Below are 18382 nucleotides of genomic sequence, written 5' to 3'. Positions count from 1 at the left end.
GCACCGGCTGAGGGCAGGAGTTCACTCACATGGTGACTCACAACCATCTCTAACTCCATCTGAGGAAGCTGCACGCACATGGTGCACAGCATGCCTTCATGGAGAATACCAAAACACAGAGCATAAAAGAAACTTTAAAAGAGAGTATCCATACTTTTAGATTTTTGTTTTCATTGGATTTTTTTTCTTTTTTTGCTTTTTGTTTAAGTCTTTGCTCTGAAACATCCATTTTTAAACTGAAGGCCTTAGTGATGAAAACGCACATGGCTTAATTACTCATCTACCAGGAAGGAAAGTTGGAAGCAGCTGTGGTAATATACAAGCTCCATCTATCCCATTACTGGCGATTTTGTGTTGTAGTTACCTTTCCCATTAGAGCCTTGCCTCCCAACCATCTCTCCGGCCTGTGGAATTACAATTCCCAATGACATTCAGAGGACAACGAGATCTGCTCTTCTTGTTGCTAAAGCAAAATGAGACTTCACTTTCCCAGTGTACAGGAAAATGACAGACTCCAATCACTATTTCTATAATGTCATTTCCCAGAAAGATCACGTTATATTGGTACTTAATGTCTCCATTCATTTATCACAAAAAATGTTGTCTCTGCTCTTGCAAATGTTAATTCACCATACAAACACATACCTCCTCTGCTTGTATGGCATTTGGTGATTAAGGAGCTTGTGTGCTGAGGATGTGCAAGAAGAGTGTAACTGATGATGAAGATAGATAGATGAGAGAGAGAAAGAGGAGGTGGGGGAGGGAAGAAGATCAAAGAAGAGTGAAAGGAGGGAAGGAAAGGGGAGAGAATAAAACTAAGACTATAAAAACAACGGAACTCAGCATAGAAATCACAGGTCATGACCTGTATCTGTTTACCTGGGTTTTGAACAAGTATGTCTTGAGAGGGAACAAAAGAAGACTGTACCATCTACTTCTGCATGTGCATAAGCATTAGCTATCCAGCCATGTTCCCCCAGAGCTCACAGAAACTCTTTGGAGGCTGGGGGCCTCTGTCTGTATGAGTCCCAGAGATGTTGTGGCATGTCTCAGGCATTAGTGACAATTGTACTCATGGGCTTACTTCTCAAACTAAACGAATATAAATTCAATAAAGCTACCAACATCTGGATCCAGATCAGCAAGTTGTGGTGACAGTTCTATACACTGTATCAAACAAACAGATCAACTCAGAGCTAGTACAGTTAATTGATTATCCAGATTTCCTTCACAAACAATAATAATATTGACTTCCTGTGGCCATTTTTCTTCATTCGGGATTATGTACTTTCATAATTCTCAGTGTCTAAGTGTGGATGTCTTATTCCCAAATATGACACTGCACAGATTTCAATGTTTTCTATCTCGTGAAATTTGTCTCTGATTCTACTTTCAATGCTTTTCAGTTCTTCACTGTCGCAAGTGAATAGAGAAGTGGTAAAGAATGCAATGATTTATGTCAAAAATATCCAACTTTGTGCCACAACCAGATCAGGCTCCTTCTGTCAACTTGTTATTATTTCCTGACATGTGCGTCCATCTGTGCTTCTACATGAGAGAAGAAAGATGATGTGAGCTACTTATCCTCATCATATTTGCCTTTCCTATGATGGAACTGAGTCTGGCTTTGAAGTTTGTAGTGTGCCTATTTAGCACACAGTTTGTGTAAGCCAAAGCTAATTTCCTCTTAATTCCCACAACCATAAGTATTTGATGTAATGAAAGGTGCATATTTAGTCTTTAGTGAGACACTTCTTTTAAATAAAGATGCTGGCAGTTTAGAAAGTCAATATGAAGACATATGCTGTGACATGTCTACTACCTATAAACCATAAAAAGTGGCCCTCACAAAAGCTGAATTTGTTCCAAAAAATCTGAAAACACCACATTCAAAATTTCGTGTAGTGTTTTAAACTTTTTTTTTAAAGAAACGTGCAATTTCTACATGGCCTTAGCTAGTCATCCAACAGAGTGAGGGAAGCTGGAAGCAGCTAAGTCAGAGGTAAGCTGCACCCCATTTTTGACATCTCTGTGCATGTTGAATCCTCCACTTTTACTTATGTCACCTTAGGACTGTGCTACTCAGCCAGGTCAATTGCAGTCTGCTCAGGTGCCTGAGGAGAAGAAAAATAATATATTTTGCCCTAATTGAAGCTTATTTGGGTTGCCACATGAATAAGAGAAATCCTGGTAATAATAGTTTCAACAATATCTTTATGTATTTCTATTTATTTATTTTTTATTATAATTGCTTTCATATTACATCTCAATTGTTATCCCATCCCTTGTATCCTCCCATTCCTCCCTCCCTCCCGCTTTCCCCTTACTCCCCTCCCCTATGACTGTGACTGAGGGGGACCTCCTCCCCCTGTATATGCTCATAGGGTATCAAGTCTCTTCTTCCTAGCCTGTAATCCTTCCTCTGAGTGCCACCAGGCCTCCCCGTCCAGGGGACATGGTCAAATATGGGGCACTCGAGTTCATATAAAAGTCAGTTCCCACTCTCCACTCAACTGTGCAGACTGTCCTGTCCATTGGCTAGATCTGGTTTGGGGTTTGAAGTTTACTGCACATATCATCTTTGGCTGGTACCCTAGTTTGAGTAGGACCCCTGGGCCCAAATCTGCCCATCATAATGTTATTCTTGTAGGTTTCTAGGACCCTCTGGACCCTTCTATTTCCCCATTCTCCCATACTTCTCTCACCGAGAGTCTCAATATACCTGCTTTCGGGTGGAAAGCAGATTATATCAACCCTTCTTAACTTACCTTCTTTTGCATGTGATGAAGTCACTTAATATACAGCCAGTCAAGTTTGCTGTTTGATTTGATCTTATTTTTTAAGTCAGGATTTGCAATATAGCCCAGGCTGGTCTTCAACTCTCTCTCTCTCTCTCTCTCTCTCTCTCTCTCTCTCTCTCTCTCTCTCTCTCTCTCTCTCTCTCTCTCTCTTCTCTCTCTCTTTCTCTCTCTGCTTTCTGGTGTTCTGACATCATAGTCATGGTCTCATGGTCCACCAAACTGAGCCCAATGAGAAGTTTTCTGATTCCTAGTATGAATAAAAAAATCCAATGTTTATGTTCCCATTAAAGTCTTGAGAAAAGCATACTTCATAACTCAAGTAAACATTGCCAAACATTTCTTATACATTTCACTTTTCACCTTAAAATACAGAAATGTATTCTGGGAACAGTCATAAACATCAGCAACAATGCCTGAGTGAAAACCTGTTTACTTTGTAAATAACTTTGACCATATATGTATGACAACAGAAACGGTGTAATTTCATTTGACCAGCATTACATAACTTCAATGACTTTTTAATCTCTCTCTCTCTCTCTCTCTCTCTCTCTCTCTCTCTCTCTCTCTCTCTCTCTGTGTGTGTGTGTGTGTGTGTGTGTGTGTGTAAAGGTCATTTAAAAGATTTTACCTCAGGAAATTGGCATTTTCATTTCACTTTAGAACTGTGATGTGTTACATTCAAATATTATAGCAAACTAACATATACTGGTTAAACAGCAGTGGTTACTTCATACTTTGTTATACCTTTATATACACATTATCTCTTATACATTAATCTGTTGTTTTGTTATTTCTTTGGAGTTGCTAGTCAGAGCCAAAGCCCTTGTGAATGGGAAGAAAGTAGGTTATCATTGCATTAGTAACTTTCTTTTTGCTGTAACAAACATCCACCAAACTCAATTAAACGAAGGTCTATTTGGCTCTATTCAGGGGTAGAGTCCACCATGGTGAAAAAAATGTCAGGGCAGCATGACTTCGTTGGTCACAGTGTCCATAATGCAGAGCGTTGAGTTCTTTATTTCAGCTGGCTTTCTCCTTTGTATGCAGTCTTGGACCCCGTGGAACGATGCTGCCAACATTCAAGGAACATCTTCTCACTTCAGTTCATTTAGTCTAGATAGTCCCTAAATGTCACACTCATGGGCTAATCCCTCACAGCTGAGTCCAGGGTCTTGTGTCCTAGGGGGCTCTCTAGATCCGGCCAAGTTGGTAATCAGCAACAATCACTGCCACTGAGTAAACCGCTGGACTGGATATTTTTGTCATTGGTTTTAACATTGTCTTCTCTAGTAGTCATGTAGTTACATTGCCATCTATTTATTTATTTTTATTCCAGGCCTCTTAGGTAAGGAGCTAAAGGGGAAATAAAATATACAGGATGAAAAGATGGCGATGCTGCCTCCCCCAGGACCTCAGAGCTTTGTGCACTTCACCAAACAGTCTCTTGCGCTCATTGAGCAACGCATTTCTGAAGAAAAAGCCAAGGGACACAAAGACGAAAAGAAAGATGAAGATGAAGAAGGTCCGAAGCCCAGTAGTGACTTGGAAGCTGGTAAACAGCTGCCCTTCATCTATGGAGACATTCCCCCCGGAATGGTGTCAGAGCCCCTGGAAGACCTGGACTCATTCTATGCGGACAAAAAAGTAAGTTACTGAGACTTCAGTGGGGGAGTTCTGCTTGTTTCATACCACACAAAAGATGCATGAAACTCAATTACCTGATACCGTGAGCTTTATCTTGAATACATATTAGGATGTTGAGAATACATAATTTTCTTGTATTTCATTAAAAACTAGTAGTAATATTGGCAGGCTTATTTGATTTGATTAATTTTTCAAAATATTCAATAGAAAACTCTGTCTTTTTAGTTATGGTATGGTTAACACTTTTCTGTAGTTTTATCGCCATGAGTAGAATTCTTTACATTTATTTAGGATGTGGAATGTATGGGTGAAATCAGATCTCTGCCTCCAATATGTGAGGGTTAGCGATCAAATCCAAGTTATCATTGGGCTAAGGAAGAGAATGTCTCTACCTGCTGAGCCATCCTGCCAGCTATCCATGGTGATATTTAATTTCTCTGTGTGTAGATTGTAAATTTTCTTTAAGTTTTCATGCAAATGAATGGTGCTAACTTAAATTTTTATCCCTTGGTAGACTGCTTGTTTTCTAATGAAAGACAGAAAGGAAGCAGATCCAGATGAGGAAGGGGGTAGGGAAGACTGGGAGGAGTAGCAAGTATGGCAACTGTAATCATGACAAAATATGTGAGGAAAATAATTTTTTTAAAGATGTATTTATTATGTATACAATCTTTTGCCTGAGTGTTCACCTGCTAGCCTGAAGAGGGCACCAGAGTTTATTATAGATGGTTGTGAGCCACCTTGTGGTTTCTGGGAATTGAACTCAGGACCTTTGGATGAACAGGCAGTGCTCTTAACCTCTGAGCCATCTCTCCAGCCCATGGAAAATATTTTTAATAAAAGAAAAATATTTTTAAAAATGCCTCATTCATTCTTTTTTATTTTTAATTTCAAATACAATGTAATTTGATCTTGCAAGACTGTAGGAATAACGTAGTTTTCATGTTAGTTTTGACTCTTTGCTTTGCATTTTATGCCACAATTCCTCACTATGAACTTGTAGAGAGCCTGGTTTGTTGAGACAATGCCTATGTGAAAAAATAGATTTCCCATACAAATAAAAACACAGACTCGTGAACTAACCCTCTCTGGCCCCCCTCCCCCCATCTATGCCATTTGGTGAAAAGTATTTAATTTGGAATCCTGTTAATGACTTCTGTAACAGTCGGTAAACAAGAAAACAAAAGGACAAGCTCTCTGTTTTCCCTCCTATCTGCAGAATACAATGATGTGACAGGGACTTGCTGTTTCTGAGTTCTTAGCTTTGGATTGTTTCAATTTTTGTTTGTTTGGTTGGTTGGTTGGTTTTTTCCAAGACAAGTTTTCTCTGTGTAACAGCCTTGGCTGTCCTGGACTCACTTTGAAGACCAGGAACTCACAGCAATTCACCTGCCTTTGACTATTTTGTGTTTTAATATTTGACTTGTTTATTTGTTTAACTACATAAAAAATCATAGGAAATATCATGAACCTTACACTGGCTTAAAAGTCATTTTAAAGATATTTGTAGGTTTAATTTTAATAAACCTTTAAAAATGAATTTGGCCAATGAACTCCAAGGTTATTAATTTTTTAATTAATAAAGAATGGAGATTATACAAGTATATATTGTTTTTTTAATTTTCAGTGAATGTTAGCAAATACATTTTTTATTTTTAACCATTACAGATATATAACAAAAATACAAGAACTGAACTGAGTGGTTGGAAGGGTGTTCTTAAGCTGTGGCAATAGATCAGCTGTCAAAGTGCTTGTGTTGTAATGATGAAGACCTGAGTTTCAGCCCAGAACCCACATTAGAAAGAAAAAATGGACATTACGGGATTTGCTTATAATACTGGGAAGTGAGAGATGGGTGGGTTGTTGGAGCCCACTGGTCAACCAGCATAGAAAAATGTTAGAGTTATAGACTAGGAAGAGACTTTGTCTCATAAAAAGAAGGTTGATTACACCTGAGAAATAGCATTCGAGATTGTCCTCTGGCCTCCACACACACATGCACACACATTTGTTAGCATATCAGATCCCAGGAAAATACACACACACACACACACACACACACACACACACACACACACACACACACAGGACAGGGGGGATTCCTGCAATTCTGACATGCCTTAAATTTATGAAAGTATTTTTTAAAACTCATTTGGTATCAACAGTGACAATTCTCAGCAAATTTTAAAGCTTCCAAGATGTCTTAAAAGTCAGAGCTAGGTAGCTCCTACCCAATGTTAAAATCTGTGGAACAGAAGAAAGGAAATGTATGTTTAAAATTAAATGGCAAATGACAGTAATCATTGAAGCACCATGACAAGGAAAAGGCATAGTGTTCTGGAAGCTCCCTTGACCTATCCATCTCACTCCTCCTGGGCTGCAACGTAGCTGAGGAGAGCTATGAATGTTGTCCAACACATTGTCACAAATACATTTACACCATGAGACTTTTTTTTTTTTTTTTGCTAACTTTCTTTCAAGGTTTCCCAGTGTGGACTTTGTAGATGACTCTCACATTTTCTACAGAGTAGACACACCGATAAGTAATATATACTTGCATATAGTTCACTTCTTCATCTATTGAAAATAAACAGCCCTGGGGGCCATTGGCCAGAGACAGACAGCTGCTTCTGCTCACTGGAAGTGCCTGTGAAGTCCCAGGGCAGCACTGCTTCTACCATGTGGAGGTCTGAACCACTTGTAGGAATGCGCCGATTGCCATGTTGGGAGTTCAGCCTCATCTTGTTTCTTTTTCCTCCTGCAGACATTTATAGTATTGAATAAGGGAAAAGCAATCTTCCGTTTCAACGCTACGCCTGCCTTGTACATCCTGTCCCCGTTCAGCCCTCTAAGAAGAATATCTATTAAGATTTTAGTGCATTCATATCCTTTCCAAAGCCCAGCTTAAGCAGTACGTTAAGATGCTGGGTTTGTCTCTGTATTCAGAGTTAGATATTGGCTCTTCTGCACCTTCAAAGACCTTTTTAGATTTCAATATAAATTAGTCTCAAAAGTGAAGGAGAGGATGGTCTTGTTATAACTTTGTAATGTGATAATTTTACTCAAAGAGCCAAAAGAGTAATCTACGCATCCCACCTTCATTGTTTTCTAAAGAAAAGTTGTTCACAACTCTTGTCGTCAACCGATATCAGCATCAGCTCCTGTGGTGTTGCATATTCCTTGACTGGAAGCTACCTTCTTCAGCATGCTCATCATGTGCACGATTCTGACAAACTGCATATTCATGACCATGAGCAACCCTCCAGAATGGACCAAAAATGTCGAGTAAGTGTGCATTGTGTACATAAAGTTCATAAAAGTAGGGTTCAGTGATTATTTAACAGCTTTCATTTTCCTACCAGATGTTTAGTTTATAAAACAGTGTAGTTTATTCTCCCATGTACGCAATTTTCTTTCAGTTCTTTCTCTCCTCCATGTTAACTCACTGAGAATAGGTTTGAATCATTAGATGCTACAACGTTTCCTGTTCATAACTACAATATGTATCTCTTGGTAGTGGCTGTGTTGTTCTTAGGATCTCTATTGGGATTGCCTGGGCAGCTCTAATACCTATGCTCTTGGTATTTAAGTACCTGTGTCTTTGGTGAGTGCCTCTGATAAGGACATTTTAAGAGTTCCTGGAAATCCTTTGTGTAGTATACTCTATGAGGGAGTGATCCCTGCACTAACAGTAGCCTCCAGGAGATGCCTTCCTTTGATTAATCGTGATAATAAACCAGAGAGATTTTAATGTGCCATTATTCATTTAACACCTAATGTGTCAATGGATTCTTTCCTTTAGATATACTTTTACTGGGATATACACTTTTGAATCACTCATAAAGATCCTTGCAAGAGGCTTCTGTGTGGGAGAGTTCACCTTCCTCCGTGACCCTTGGAACTGGCTGGATTTTGTTGTCATTGTTTTTGCGTAAGTATTCTCACTTTTATTAAACTGAAAGATTTATGAAAGTCTCAGAATAACATTCCAGTAAGAGCAACATTTGGAGATGAGTTTTCTTACACATGACGGTTATATTTAAAGGTAAATTGAGTTGTATAAAAGCTAACTATTCAAGGTCATATTTTTTCAGAAAGCGTTTTCCACTCAGAACATGTTTAGCATAAAGATTATTTTCCTTCCTGCCTGGCACTTGAGTGGGCAGGTACTATATATGTATATATGCAGTGTTAATTAGGTACACACTTTTCTTAAGATTTTATTTAAAAACTACAAGTGTGTGAGAAGGACATGCAATGCTCATTAATGACTAACGTCTCTAATTGTAAGCATAGTGCCTGTACTCATGAGCTTGTAAGTATATTAAAACAGAATGTTAAACATTCCTAACCGAGCCCTCACCACCCAGTGCTCCTACCAACCGTGTGCTGTAGAGCTATTGCATGTGCACCAACCATATTCCTACTTTCAGTATAATTTTAAGTCATTTCCATATTTTTTAGAAACGTACTTGTCAGAAACCTTTTAAAAGTCTCAATCCTGGATAAATTCCTCTATCGTCTTGAATGATAAAGGGAATCTATGTCTATCTAAGACATTTAGGGAACTCAGGAAGGTCTTAGGTTTTCCTAGTCGCAAGTCCCCTTATCCCTCCGCATCTCCTTAGTCAACAGGTTTCTTCCAATAAAGATATCACAGCTCCACTGTCTCCCGGCGGTAAGACAGTGGCTGTGCAGGTGACCGTCCCACGGCTCCCATTCTCCACTGTTATAGTTCACCCACCACAGAGCTTGTCTTTTTGAATTAAGCACCTCAGTGTTCTCTAGTATAGCCACAGATTTTATAGACATCATTGCTGTCTGAGTTGCAAATATTTTCCTTACTATGAAAAGACATTCTTCACCAATCATTAGTCACCTCCATCCTTTCTTGTACAGACTCTTGGAAAACACTATGTTGCTTTGGCTGTATTGAAACCTCCTATGCAGGGCATTTTATATGTGAATGGAATTTAATATGTTTGGCTTCTTTTACATAGTATACTGCTCTCAGTATTTTATAGGAGTTTAAAACTCTATATTACCATACTAAGATGATAATAGAAGCATTGGATTTTTGAAGTGTATGAAGCACATTAAATTACAATATTTGTAGTTTTATCAAATGATTCAAATCATATACATTAGGTTATATTAGGATAGAAAAATACTTGCCAAACTCCATACAGAAAATACTTTGACTAACAGAGCACGGGTAAGTATTATAGACTCTACCTAGATTCTGAATAACTCTGATTTAATCCTACAGGTATTTAACAGAATTTGTAAACCTAGGCAATGTTTCAGCTCTTCGAACTTTCAGAGTCTTGAGAGCTTTGAAAACTATTTCTGTAATCCCAGGTAAGACGTGATTGGTGTGGAGCATCAGGCCACTCACCTCCAGCTGTTTGGGAGCTTTCCTTGTCTGTGTGTGTGTTGTCACTGTGTTTGTGTACAAACTCCCTATTACAGATATGTGACAGAGTTTGTGGACCTGGGCAATGTCTCAGCGTTGAGAACATTCAGAGTTCTCCGAGCATTGAAAACTATTTCGGTCATTCCAGGTGAGAGAGGAGTTAAACACAAGGGCTGGTTTTGACCTTTTGGAGAAAAGAATTTCCTTCCATGACTCTCACCAAACTGCATTCCTTCTGTTGTTATTGCAATCTTTGTTTAAAAATCAGCCATTGAGTTTAATCAGCTGCATGGGTCTTGGAGAAGGAAGATGACCACTTGGCTCACATCTCCACTTGAAATTCTTCCTCCTGCCAAAGGGCTGATTTTCCACTTCTGCAGGAAGGAAAATTTCAACTATTCAGAACCTCATATAATTAAGAAAATGAGAAATATCTGCATGTGGACATTGCATGACATTGTTTTATTGCTTTCAACGGGTTCTTACTTGAAAATCAGTTCAGTGTACATTGTCACTGTGTGCTTCATTTCAGTTTCTCAGTTTTGTTTGTTTGTTTCATTATGTAGAAGTGGATCCTTTGAGCATTGTTTACTGAATTAGCAGTTACAAAAGGTTATATTTGCAAGTGAGTGTGGCTATGGTTTCAGCAACCACTTTACTTAACAATTTAACATGATGTTTCTTTGGAAATATTTTACTAGTTTTAACCACTGGTCATTCATTAAAACAAGTTGTGCAGATGCACCTTTTTGAACCTGGAGACTTTCTCTAAGTTCAATTATTTAAGGTAATCGACTTCACATATGCATGCATTTCTAGTAAGGCTCCTGTTTTCATATGTTTCCCAGTCAGAGCCTTTCTAACATTATAAATACCTCTTTTTCTCCTTACTATTTAAGGACTGAAGACCATCGTGGGGGCCCTGATCCAGTCGGTGAAGAAGCTGTCTGACGTCATGATCCTCACTGTGTTCTGTCTCAGTGTGTTTGCATTAATTGGTCTCCAACTGTTCATGGGCAACCTGAGGAATAAATGTTTAAGGACGGATCTTGATAATGAAACAACAAAAAGCATCATGAATAACGCTGAAAGTTATTCTGAAGAACTGAAAAGTAAGAACATCCCTGTAGTTGCTTTCAGCTAGATATAACATCAAAAGCACAACCTTCTGCTAGCAATGCATGGATACTTGAATTTTAATAGAATTGAAGCTATTCAAATATACAACAAAAACTAGTCAGTGTGTAACATTTTTTTTTATCGTGCTAGAAGTGATTTTATACAGCTTTCTTTTTTTTTTTTTTTACTTTCTAGTTCCATAACAACAATTTTCTACAAGATGAAGATCTAAGCTGCTAGGGACCACTGCATTTGTGTATATGATATGGGTTTTGCTTTATAATTTTGTTTGTATAAAAATACCAAGATTACTTTTTATAATGTGATAATATAATTGTATTTTGTATTTAGACTAAGAACTCTAATATCTTATAGCTAAATTAATGGCCACAATGATAAAGCTATCACTGTTAAGATAATTGCCTATTGATAATATTTTATCAACACCAGTCTTATACACAATGGTAAATTTGATAGGCTTTACAGCTCTTTCCTGATAGTATCCATTTATGGTTGATGGAGTCAGCAAAGGCTGACTCAGTGGAATCTCCCCATTAGTACAAGAATATGATCCGCATGTATTGTCAGAAGCCTGCTGGATACACATGTATCTCCTAGACATCTCACATAACGCACACACTGCATACTCTCTAAGTGGCTTCCCCTTAGACTGTTTTGCACAGGAGATATTGATGAACAAGAAGCAAAAATGAAGTCAGGGCTGTGTCCATTGTGACACCTGGGCAATGTCTACATGACATTGCTTAATGAACTTAGGGCATAAGATTCCAATTGGGTGTAAGGCTGAGGCAGAAAATAAGAAACCTTACCAGATTATATCTTTTTACCAAACAGAAATGGGAATGTCCTTAGGTAGTAGGAAATTTGTACTTATTTTGTATGTTTTTTAAATACTCACTGGTGAAGTAAGAGCAAACCAAGCCTAAGTGAGGTAGCAAGGAGTACCCACAGGGCTGCTGAGAGGAAAGCTACAAGCTTCACAATAAAATACTATCACAGTTTGGTCACAAAGTAACATTTTTTTTTCTTGCTGTTATCATTCTAAAATCTTCCAGTTTCTGGCTTTTATAATCAAAATCTTCAGTTTTAAATTTCCAGAAAATATTATTTCCTGTGTGCTCTAGAAATAATAGACAGAATGAATAATTGTTCACATTGACATTCGTTTTTTTTAGAATTCTATTTTAATTCTTACTCAAATTTCACTTATTCTGAATTTTATTCTATTCTGAGTTCATAACTTGAATTCTTCTTCAGACTTTGGTTAGAATAAAACCTTCAAACAAAATTTTATTAGAATATCTTTGAGCACAGAATGATTAGTGAATCCAGCTGCCTTGGGAACAGAAGAGGCTCTGATAGTTCAGTCCGTCAATTAGGCGGGCACTATTTACAGACAGAAAAAGGGCTTGACTTAGAGAAACAGCTTATGGGTTACAGGTCTGCATTTGCCTTATATGGGCATGGTCTGATCAGTTGGCATGGGGATGAAGTCCAGGTGCTTTGTTTGGCTAAGATGCAGCTGCCTGTTGTAAGTGATAGCTTGTTTCTGTACATTTGGTTGCAGTTCTTTGTGTGTGGAGATAGCCTAATTTAATTTAACACTTACCTCTTTCAGTCAGCCCCTTAATTTTCAAGGTCTGACTGAAATCATGGGCACTGGGCCATCTTTCTGTCAGCATGACAACAGGATTTTTGGCCTCAATTTGGGATTCAGAATTCCCAACATCAGGCCACCTTAATATTTCTTATGCACTCAGTGTTTTCTCAGTATTTTAACTCCAGTGATATCATTTGGTTTATAATTAATCACTGTGTAGAGGCAATTAAATTTTTAGGAGACTATGGTACATAAAGGAAGTTATTTTTATGTCTTTAAGGAAATACTAGCAAGGCGTTGATGTATACTGCATAACAGAAGTTCCCGCAACTGAACTGATCGAAATCCAGTGTATAAAAGTGACCCCAAAATTAGACCATTTTCAACCAATAGCTTTCTTTTTAAATTTTCTTATAACTTCCCTTTATTATTTATTTACGTAGTTAGTTTTGTTCTGCTGGTGACTGGACCCCAGACCTCACGTATATTAAGTGAAAGCACTGTGACTATCACTCATCCGTATCCCACGCGCCACTGTGTTCTTTAGCTAGAAACTGAAGTTCTCCCATTCCAAGAGTATTTATTAACGTGCAGCGGATGTTAGTTACGTGCTTACCAGCACGTAGTTAAAAGCAACCTGGTTACATAGAGACGTTTGCTAGGTCATGGTAGCTCATGCAAGAAGTGGATTTGGCATTCCTGAGGAGATGACTTGTAATGAAGCCCACACAGTATTCCTCAAATGCTTTCTTGATCCTATAGCAAAGCAGTATCGGGAGATTTTCAAGATTTACCAAATACACAAACTCACTGAATAAAAAAACAGATTTTATAGATCTATGTTGAGGTTCACCAGACACCCTTTGCTGCTGCTATATATGAACATAAACTCCATGTAGTTCTGAGCTGAGTTTCTGTAACTCCAGAGCCTTGTGATCACGTCTGAGTTGAGTGAAAGTAGGATGTTGTTAGACACTTAAGAGTCATTTGAATAAGCCATATAGCACTTGGCTTCACCGCTACATGTCCTCATGTTCAGCTCTTTCATGGTACATCTGTACCACAGAGAACACAGAATATCATGTGTGATGCTTTCCCAGCTTTAGCCTGCTTACTTTTCTCAGAATTGGATCACTCCTCCTGGCTTGGGAAACATAAATGATGTCATCCAAGCCCAATCCATGTGCAGTGACGGCAGCTGTTTTTCTGAGCAAGAACAACTAGGCTTAACCACATAATTATGATTCTCTATACTGCATCTCTGGTCCTGATATTAACAGAACATTCATTTTAGATTGGTTACTTTACATTAATTTGGAACATTTGTTATATCTATTTTGTAATTTTGTAATTTTTTTACTGTATCCACATGTGTACTTTAGTGAAAAGTTAAAATTTTCCTCACCGCCATCCATAATCTTAGGAACCATGTTGCATTTACTTTATTACAAAGATAATTGACTTATAAGATCCCTTTTCAATATACAAGACTCCTCATCTTGTTTTTCTTGTTTCTGTCATTTTTCTACATTCACAGTTACACAGTCACCACCACTATCTAACTGAACTTTTTTTTCAACTCTTCCAAAAGGAACCCCTTGTCCATTAGTAGTCATTCCTCATTCTAAATACTATTTTCTAATTCCATGGACTCATCTACTCTGTCTGCTCAACAAAAAGGGGGAGAAAGGCAAGATATAAAAGGGTGGATCTCCAACTCCAATGACTTACATTCTTCAAACAAGCCTCATGAGCCATAGTTTAAAAACCGTTCTACAGTCAGTTCAAGATTTTAATACACAAATAGATTAAGCCAGACACTAGGTCAGGACTTCGTTATCTAATTGTCTTTGGAAACACATTACAATACACAAAGAAATGTAGTCTTTCTCTACATCTTACTTTAATCTCATAAGCATCCTTGGTCATGCAGTACTGTCATGAACATAAAGTGTTCTATGTGTTCATGGTTTTTTTTTTTTCGGTAGAATCTCATGTATCCCAGACTAGCACTAAATTCACTATGAAGACGACTTTGAACTTATCCCTGTGCCTCTACCTTCCAAGTACTGGGATTATAGGCATGCCCCCATCATACCCAGTTTATGCAGTGTTGTGTATCACACTTAGGGATTCATGTGTGCTGGGCAAGCGTTCTACCCCTTGAGCCATATTCCCAGGTCAGATATATAAATTTAATTCTCAGTATGTAACTGGTGGTTAAATTAATGAGTCAGGCCTACATCAGTTAACGAGGCACTTTCAGATTCATTTATTTTATACAATGATCACTTTCTCTTTCCAGTCCATTTCTCCTGTTCTTTAGATGTTAAAATAATATTCCCTTGGGGCCAATTAGCCTACAAATTCAATGCCTATCTGTTTAGAAAGGATTGTAAGGTACTGTGCAAGAGCAAGATGAGCTAGCCTCATTGCTATACCTTTCATCACCCCTGCTGAATTAAATGGAAATCTAGTGGTGTGAAAGTCAGGCAGTCTAACACCCCCTTCCATATCTCAACTGGTCAATGACTGCTGTATAGCCAATGTTAGTTTCCTGGATGGTCATTAGGTAACCTTATCTCAGTGAAATATCATGTAGGTTTATGTGTGAAAAAGGCCATCACAAGAGCCAGTTGATTAATCTCCTCTGAAATTAAATGATAGTTTAATAATATTATTGCTTGTCCTTAGGTGACTACTATAGGATGTAGTGGAACTCCATTATTTCTCTATATGCAAAGCCATACACGAATTATCCAAGAAGTCTGGAAGTATTTCTAACCACAGGTTACAGATGCAGCAGCTAAATCAGTTAGTTAACTTAATTGCATAAGAAGGAATAGGTGTGTTGCTATAAAGAATGAAAATCCCAACCATTTGATTTTACCAACAAAGACTCAGGAGCCAGATGCTGGGGTGAAAACCTGATGGCACAGAGAGGCAGAGAAAGAACCCAGCTGACCTTCCTACTCACCTCATGTTCCAGAGGAAAAGCTAGGAAGCCCAAAGCCCAAAGCCCAAAGCCAGGCTAGCTCAGCTGACAGCCCAGGAGGAAAAGCCAAAAAAACTAAAAGCCAAAGAGCTTGCTAGCTCAAAGCTGAAAAGCCTCTTCTTATCCATGCTGTCTTAAATACCCTTTAACTCAAAGTCCCTCCTACTCTTTAATCCCTGGCAGTTGGTTTCTTGATCTGCCTCTTGGCCTAGGGTTAACTTTATTAAACTCTGTATACAGAAGCTTTTACATTAAAGGTTTGTGGCAGGGTTGGCTGAAACATACCAAACAAGAAACAGGTTTTTACACTTCACAATCTCAGGGTCCACAATGGGTTCAAATATCCTGCAACATAGATGCAATACCCAAATATAAGAATATGCAACTTAAAAGTCTTAATTAAAATTTTTACTACAAATGTCTCATAACTCAATATTTATGTTGACTTGAGCCAAATAGGAGTCTGAGTCCCTATTTAAAAGAATGGAGTTATATTCATTTTTGGAAAAATCATAGTGAAACACATTATTTTATAAAATTAATACACACTAATAAAAAGACTAGTATTTGGGATCGATGATATAAGCTTCCTTAGTCCTTTATGCAATTTTGAAAGATTGAGTCATCTTCCAATCAAAGGAGGAAGTCTTAATACTGAATAATAAAGAGAACAGGAAATCCTTTACTATAAAAAAAATGTACACAAAAGGCACTAGGCAAAGTGTCAGGTGAAAAACATGCCTTGGTGTCATTATCAAATTCTCAACATTTGGAAATTCTCTTTCCTTCTTGGCTCTACCTTCTGTCTGGCAAGCTTTCTATGACCTGCCGCCTTGAATACCACTTTTATAACTATCAAAATGCACACGTGTCTATCCAGATCCCCAATCATAGTAATTGGTACTGTCTCACCACATCCTCTGTCTTAACACACACTTCACATATTCCCATCTACGTTGCTGATCACTACTTTCCATGCTCTTCTTTATCTCAGTGTTCCTGGACTTGTTACTATAGCCACATTTACTCTATCAACATGTTCCTAGCTGAGGAAAGATCAGTAAATGGCTTCTTCATCAAATGTCATCCCCCTAGGAAAAAAAACTCTCCTGGACACAGTTTTTCTTATTGTTCTAATATATTTTTATTAAAAAAATATAAATTTCATAAAATTTTCTATTTCTTTGAAAAGGGAAGAAGAAATCAGTTTAAAAAAGAAAAACATTTTAGCTCAAGTTTAGCTCAATCCTTTTATGTAAAGTTTTAGGTAGGTCCATGGCTACTTAACTCTCTTGTTTCTGAGTTCATGGTAAGGCACAACATTATGGCAATGAGTGTGGCTAAGCAAACGGCTTGCCTCATGGTGGCCAAGAGACAGAGAGAGAAAAGTGGAAATGGAGGAAGAGACCAATGAAGGGAGCCCATCTGTCGGGTCCCAGCCCGCGGGAAAAATCAAATCAGGGTTCACCTGAAAGAAGGAGTGGGGATTGAAAGTAGGATACAGAGACGCAAGAAATAATGAATCAAGTCAGGAAATTTCTGATCAAGATTCACTTTATTGCCGACTAGCAGGAACATTTATAGGGCAAGGTCAATAGGATCTATTCTTATCTCACTCACCCTAGCCCCCGGGCAAGAATGCAATAGCCTAAATCACTCCCTGTAGAACTTCCTAGTTCTCTGAGTAGTTCCTTATAAGAACTTCCTAGATCCTCTGGGTGGTTCCAAGTTGAGACTTCCCTACTTCTTTCAAAGGTAAATAGTCCAAGGATAGCCTAGAACACAAGACCTCGTGGTGAGGTAAAGGTCAGCAACTCGAAGGTCACAGCATACAGCCTAAGCACAGAATTTCTGACATGGCAGAATTTGGCATGGGTCCTCACGCCCATCAAAGGAATATTCCCTGGTGACTTACAGATTTGCTCCTACTATGCTTGTCCTTCATAGGTCTCTGTTACCTCTCACAATCCCACTGAGACTGGCTTCATAATACACTAGTCGGATCATGAGTTTAGAGTCCCTCTGAGTCAATCAATGGTATATCAAAGGCACTAACTAGCTCTGACTCTGTGCATTGAAGAAAAGCCTCAACACTGGAGCTTTCACAAAACAATGAAGACCCAAACCAGTCACTATCTGAAATTACTACACATATTTCTTCACTCGCGAATTGTTTTCCTAGATACACCAATATCAGTGTAGAGCAGATTGAGGAAACCCCCCCAATGCTAGTGATTTTATCATTTTTATCTTCATAATCACTAACTGTCCCATAAGATATTTTAAGTAGATGTTTTATGAACAGTAGATGAAAATATAAAAATGAATGGATGCTCACTGCCCAAAATCAGGCCTAAATGTTTGTATATATGTCTGTATTCATGAGCGTACTTGCTAGGTGATTCTTACAACTTACATTATTTAATGCTATATTCTTCAAATCCTGTCTAAACAGATTATTTTTATTACTTGGAGGGATCCAAAGATGCTCTCCTTTGTGGCTTCAGCACAGATTCGGGGTACGTAACATTTGCTTTACTTTCAGTTCAAATGTTGCAGAAGAAAAATCCCATGCTCAGTTAGCTTGCTGAAGAAATAATGTATATTAGTTTCATAAATTTCATGGCATTGACTTTGCTCAGCCTTAAAGCGTTTATAATTTATGCATACTCTGGAAAGCTAGATGGATCATGAGGTAAGGCTTCAATGAAAACAAAACACAGTCATGGGAATCTTGGGATATATAAAAATTTCTTCCTAAAAGCTCATTAAAAGTGGTTTGGCTA

At 38.1% G+C, this 18382-nt stretch overlaps 1 protein-coding gene and 1 long non-coding RNA gene across 3 annotated transcripts in view; one reads left to right on the top strand and one right to left on the bottom strand.

The window, feature by feature from the left end:
- The first annotated feature begins 3440 nt into the window (after nt 1-3440).
- The window catches only part of SCN9A (sodium voltage-gated channel alpha subunit 9), an 88498-nt gene continuing 73556 nt past the window's right edge, over nt 3441-18382 (top strand). The window contains exons 1-7 of the mRNA XM_084798168.1: nt 3441-4445; nt 7210-7328; nt 7641-7730; nt 8248-8376; nt 9715-9806; nt 10761-10973; nt 18052-18115. Of these exons, the coding sequence (XP_084654294.1) occupies nt 4188-4445; nt 7210-7328; nt 7641-7730; nt 8248-8376; nt 9715-9806; nt 10761-10973; nt 18052-18115 (965 nt within the window). The 5' untranslated portion in view covers nt 3441-4187. The remainder of the gene's footprint in view (nt 4446-7209; nt 7329-7640; nt 7731-8247; nt 8377-9714; nt 9807-10760; nt 10974-18051; nt 18116-18382) is intronic.
- LOC311606770 overlaps nt 6421-18382 on the bottom strand; it is a 122102-nt gene continuing 110140 nt past the window's right edge. Inside the window, exons 4-6 of one of the 2 annotated variants that reach the window (XR_014782433.1) lie at nt 15882-15941; nt 10753-10882; nt 6421-7203 (exon numbers count right to left, since the gene is read on the bottom strand). This is a non-coding gene — a long non-coding RNA (uncharacterized lncRNA). The remainder of the gene's footprint in view (nt 7204-10752; nt 10883-15881; nt 15942-18382) is intronic. The other variant, XR_014782434.1, reaches the window with a different exon arrangement.

Source organism: Acomys minous, assembly GCF_964271855.1.
Source record: "Acomys minous genome assembly, chromosome: 10".
In the NCBI taxonomy this organism is placed as follows: domain Eukaryota; kingdom Metazoa; phylum Chordata; class Mammalia; order Rodentia; family Muridae; genus Acomys; species Acomys minous.
Note: the sequence above shows the minus strand (reverse complement) of the source record. Positions and strands in the feature narration are given on the sequence as shown.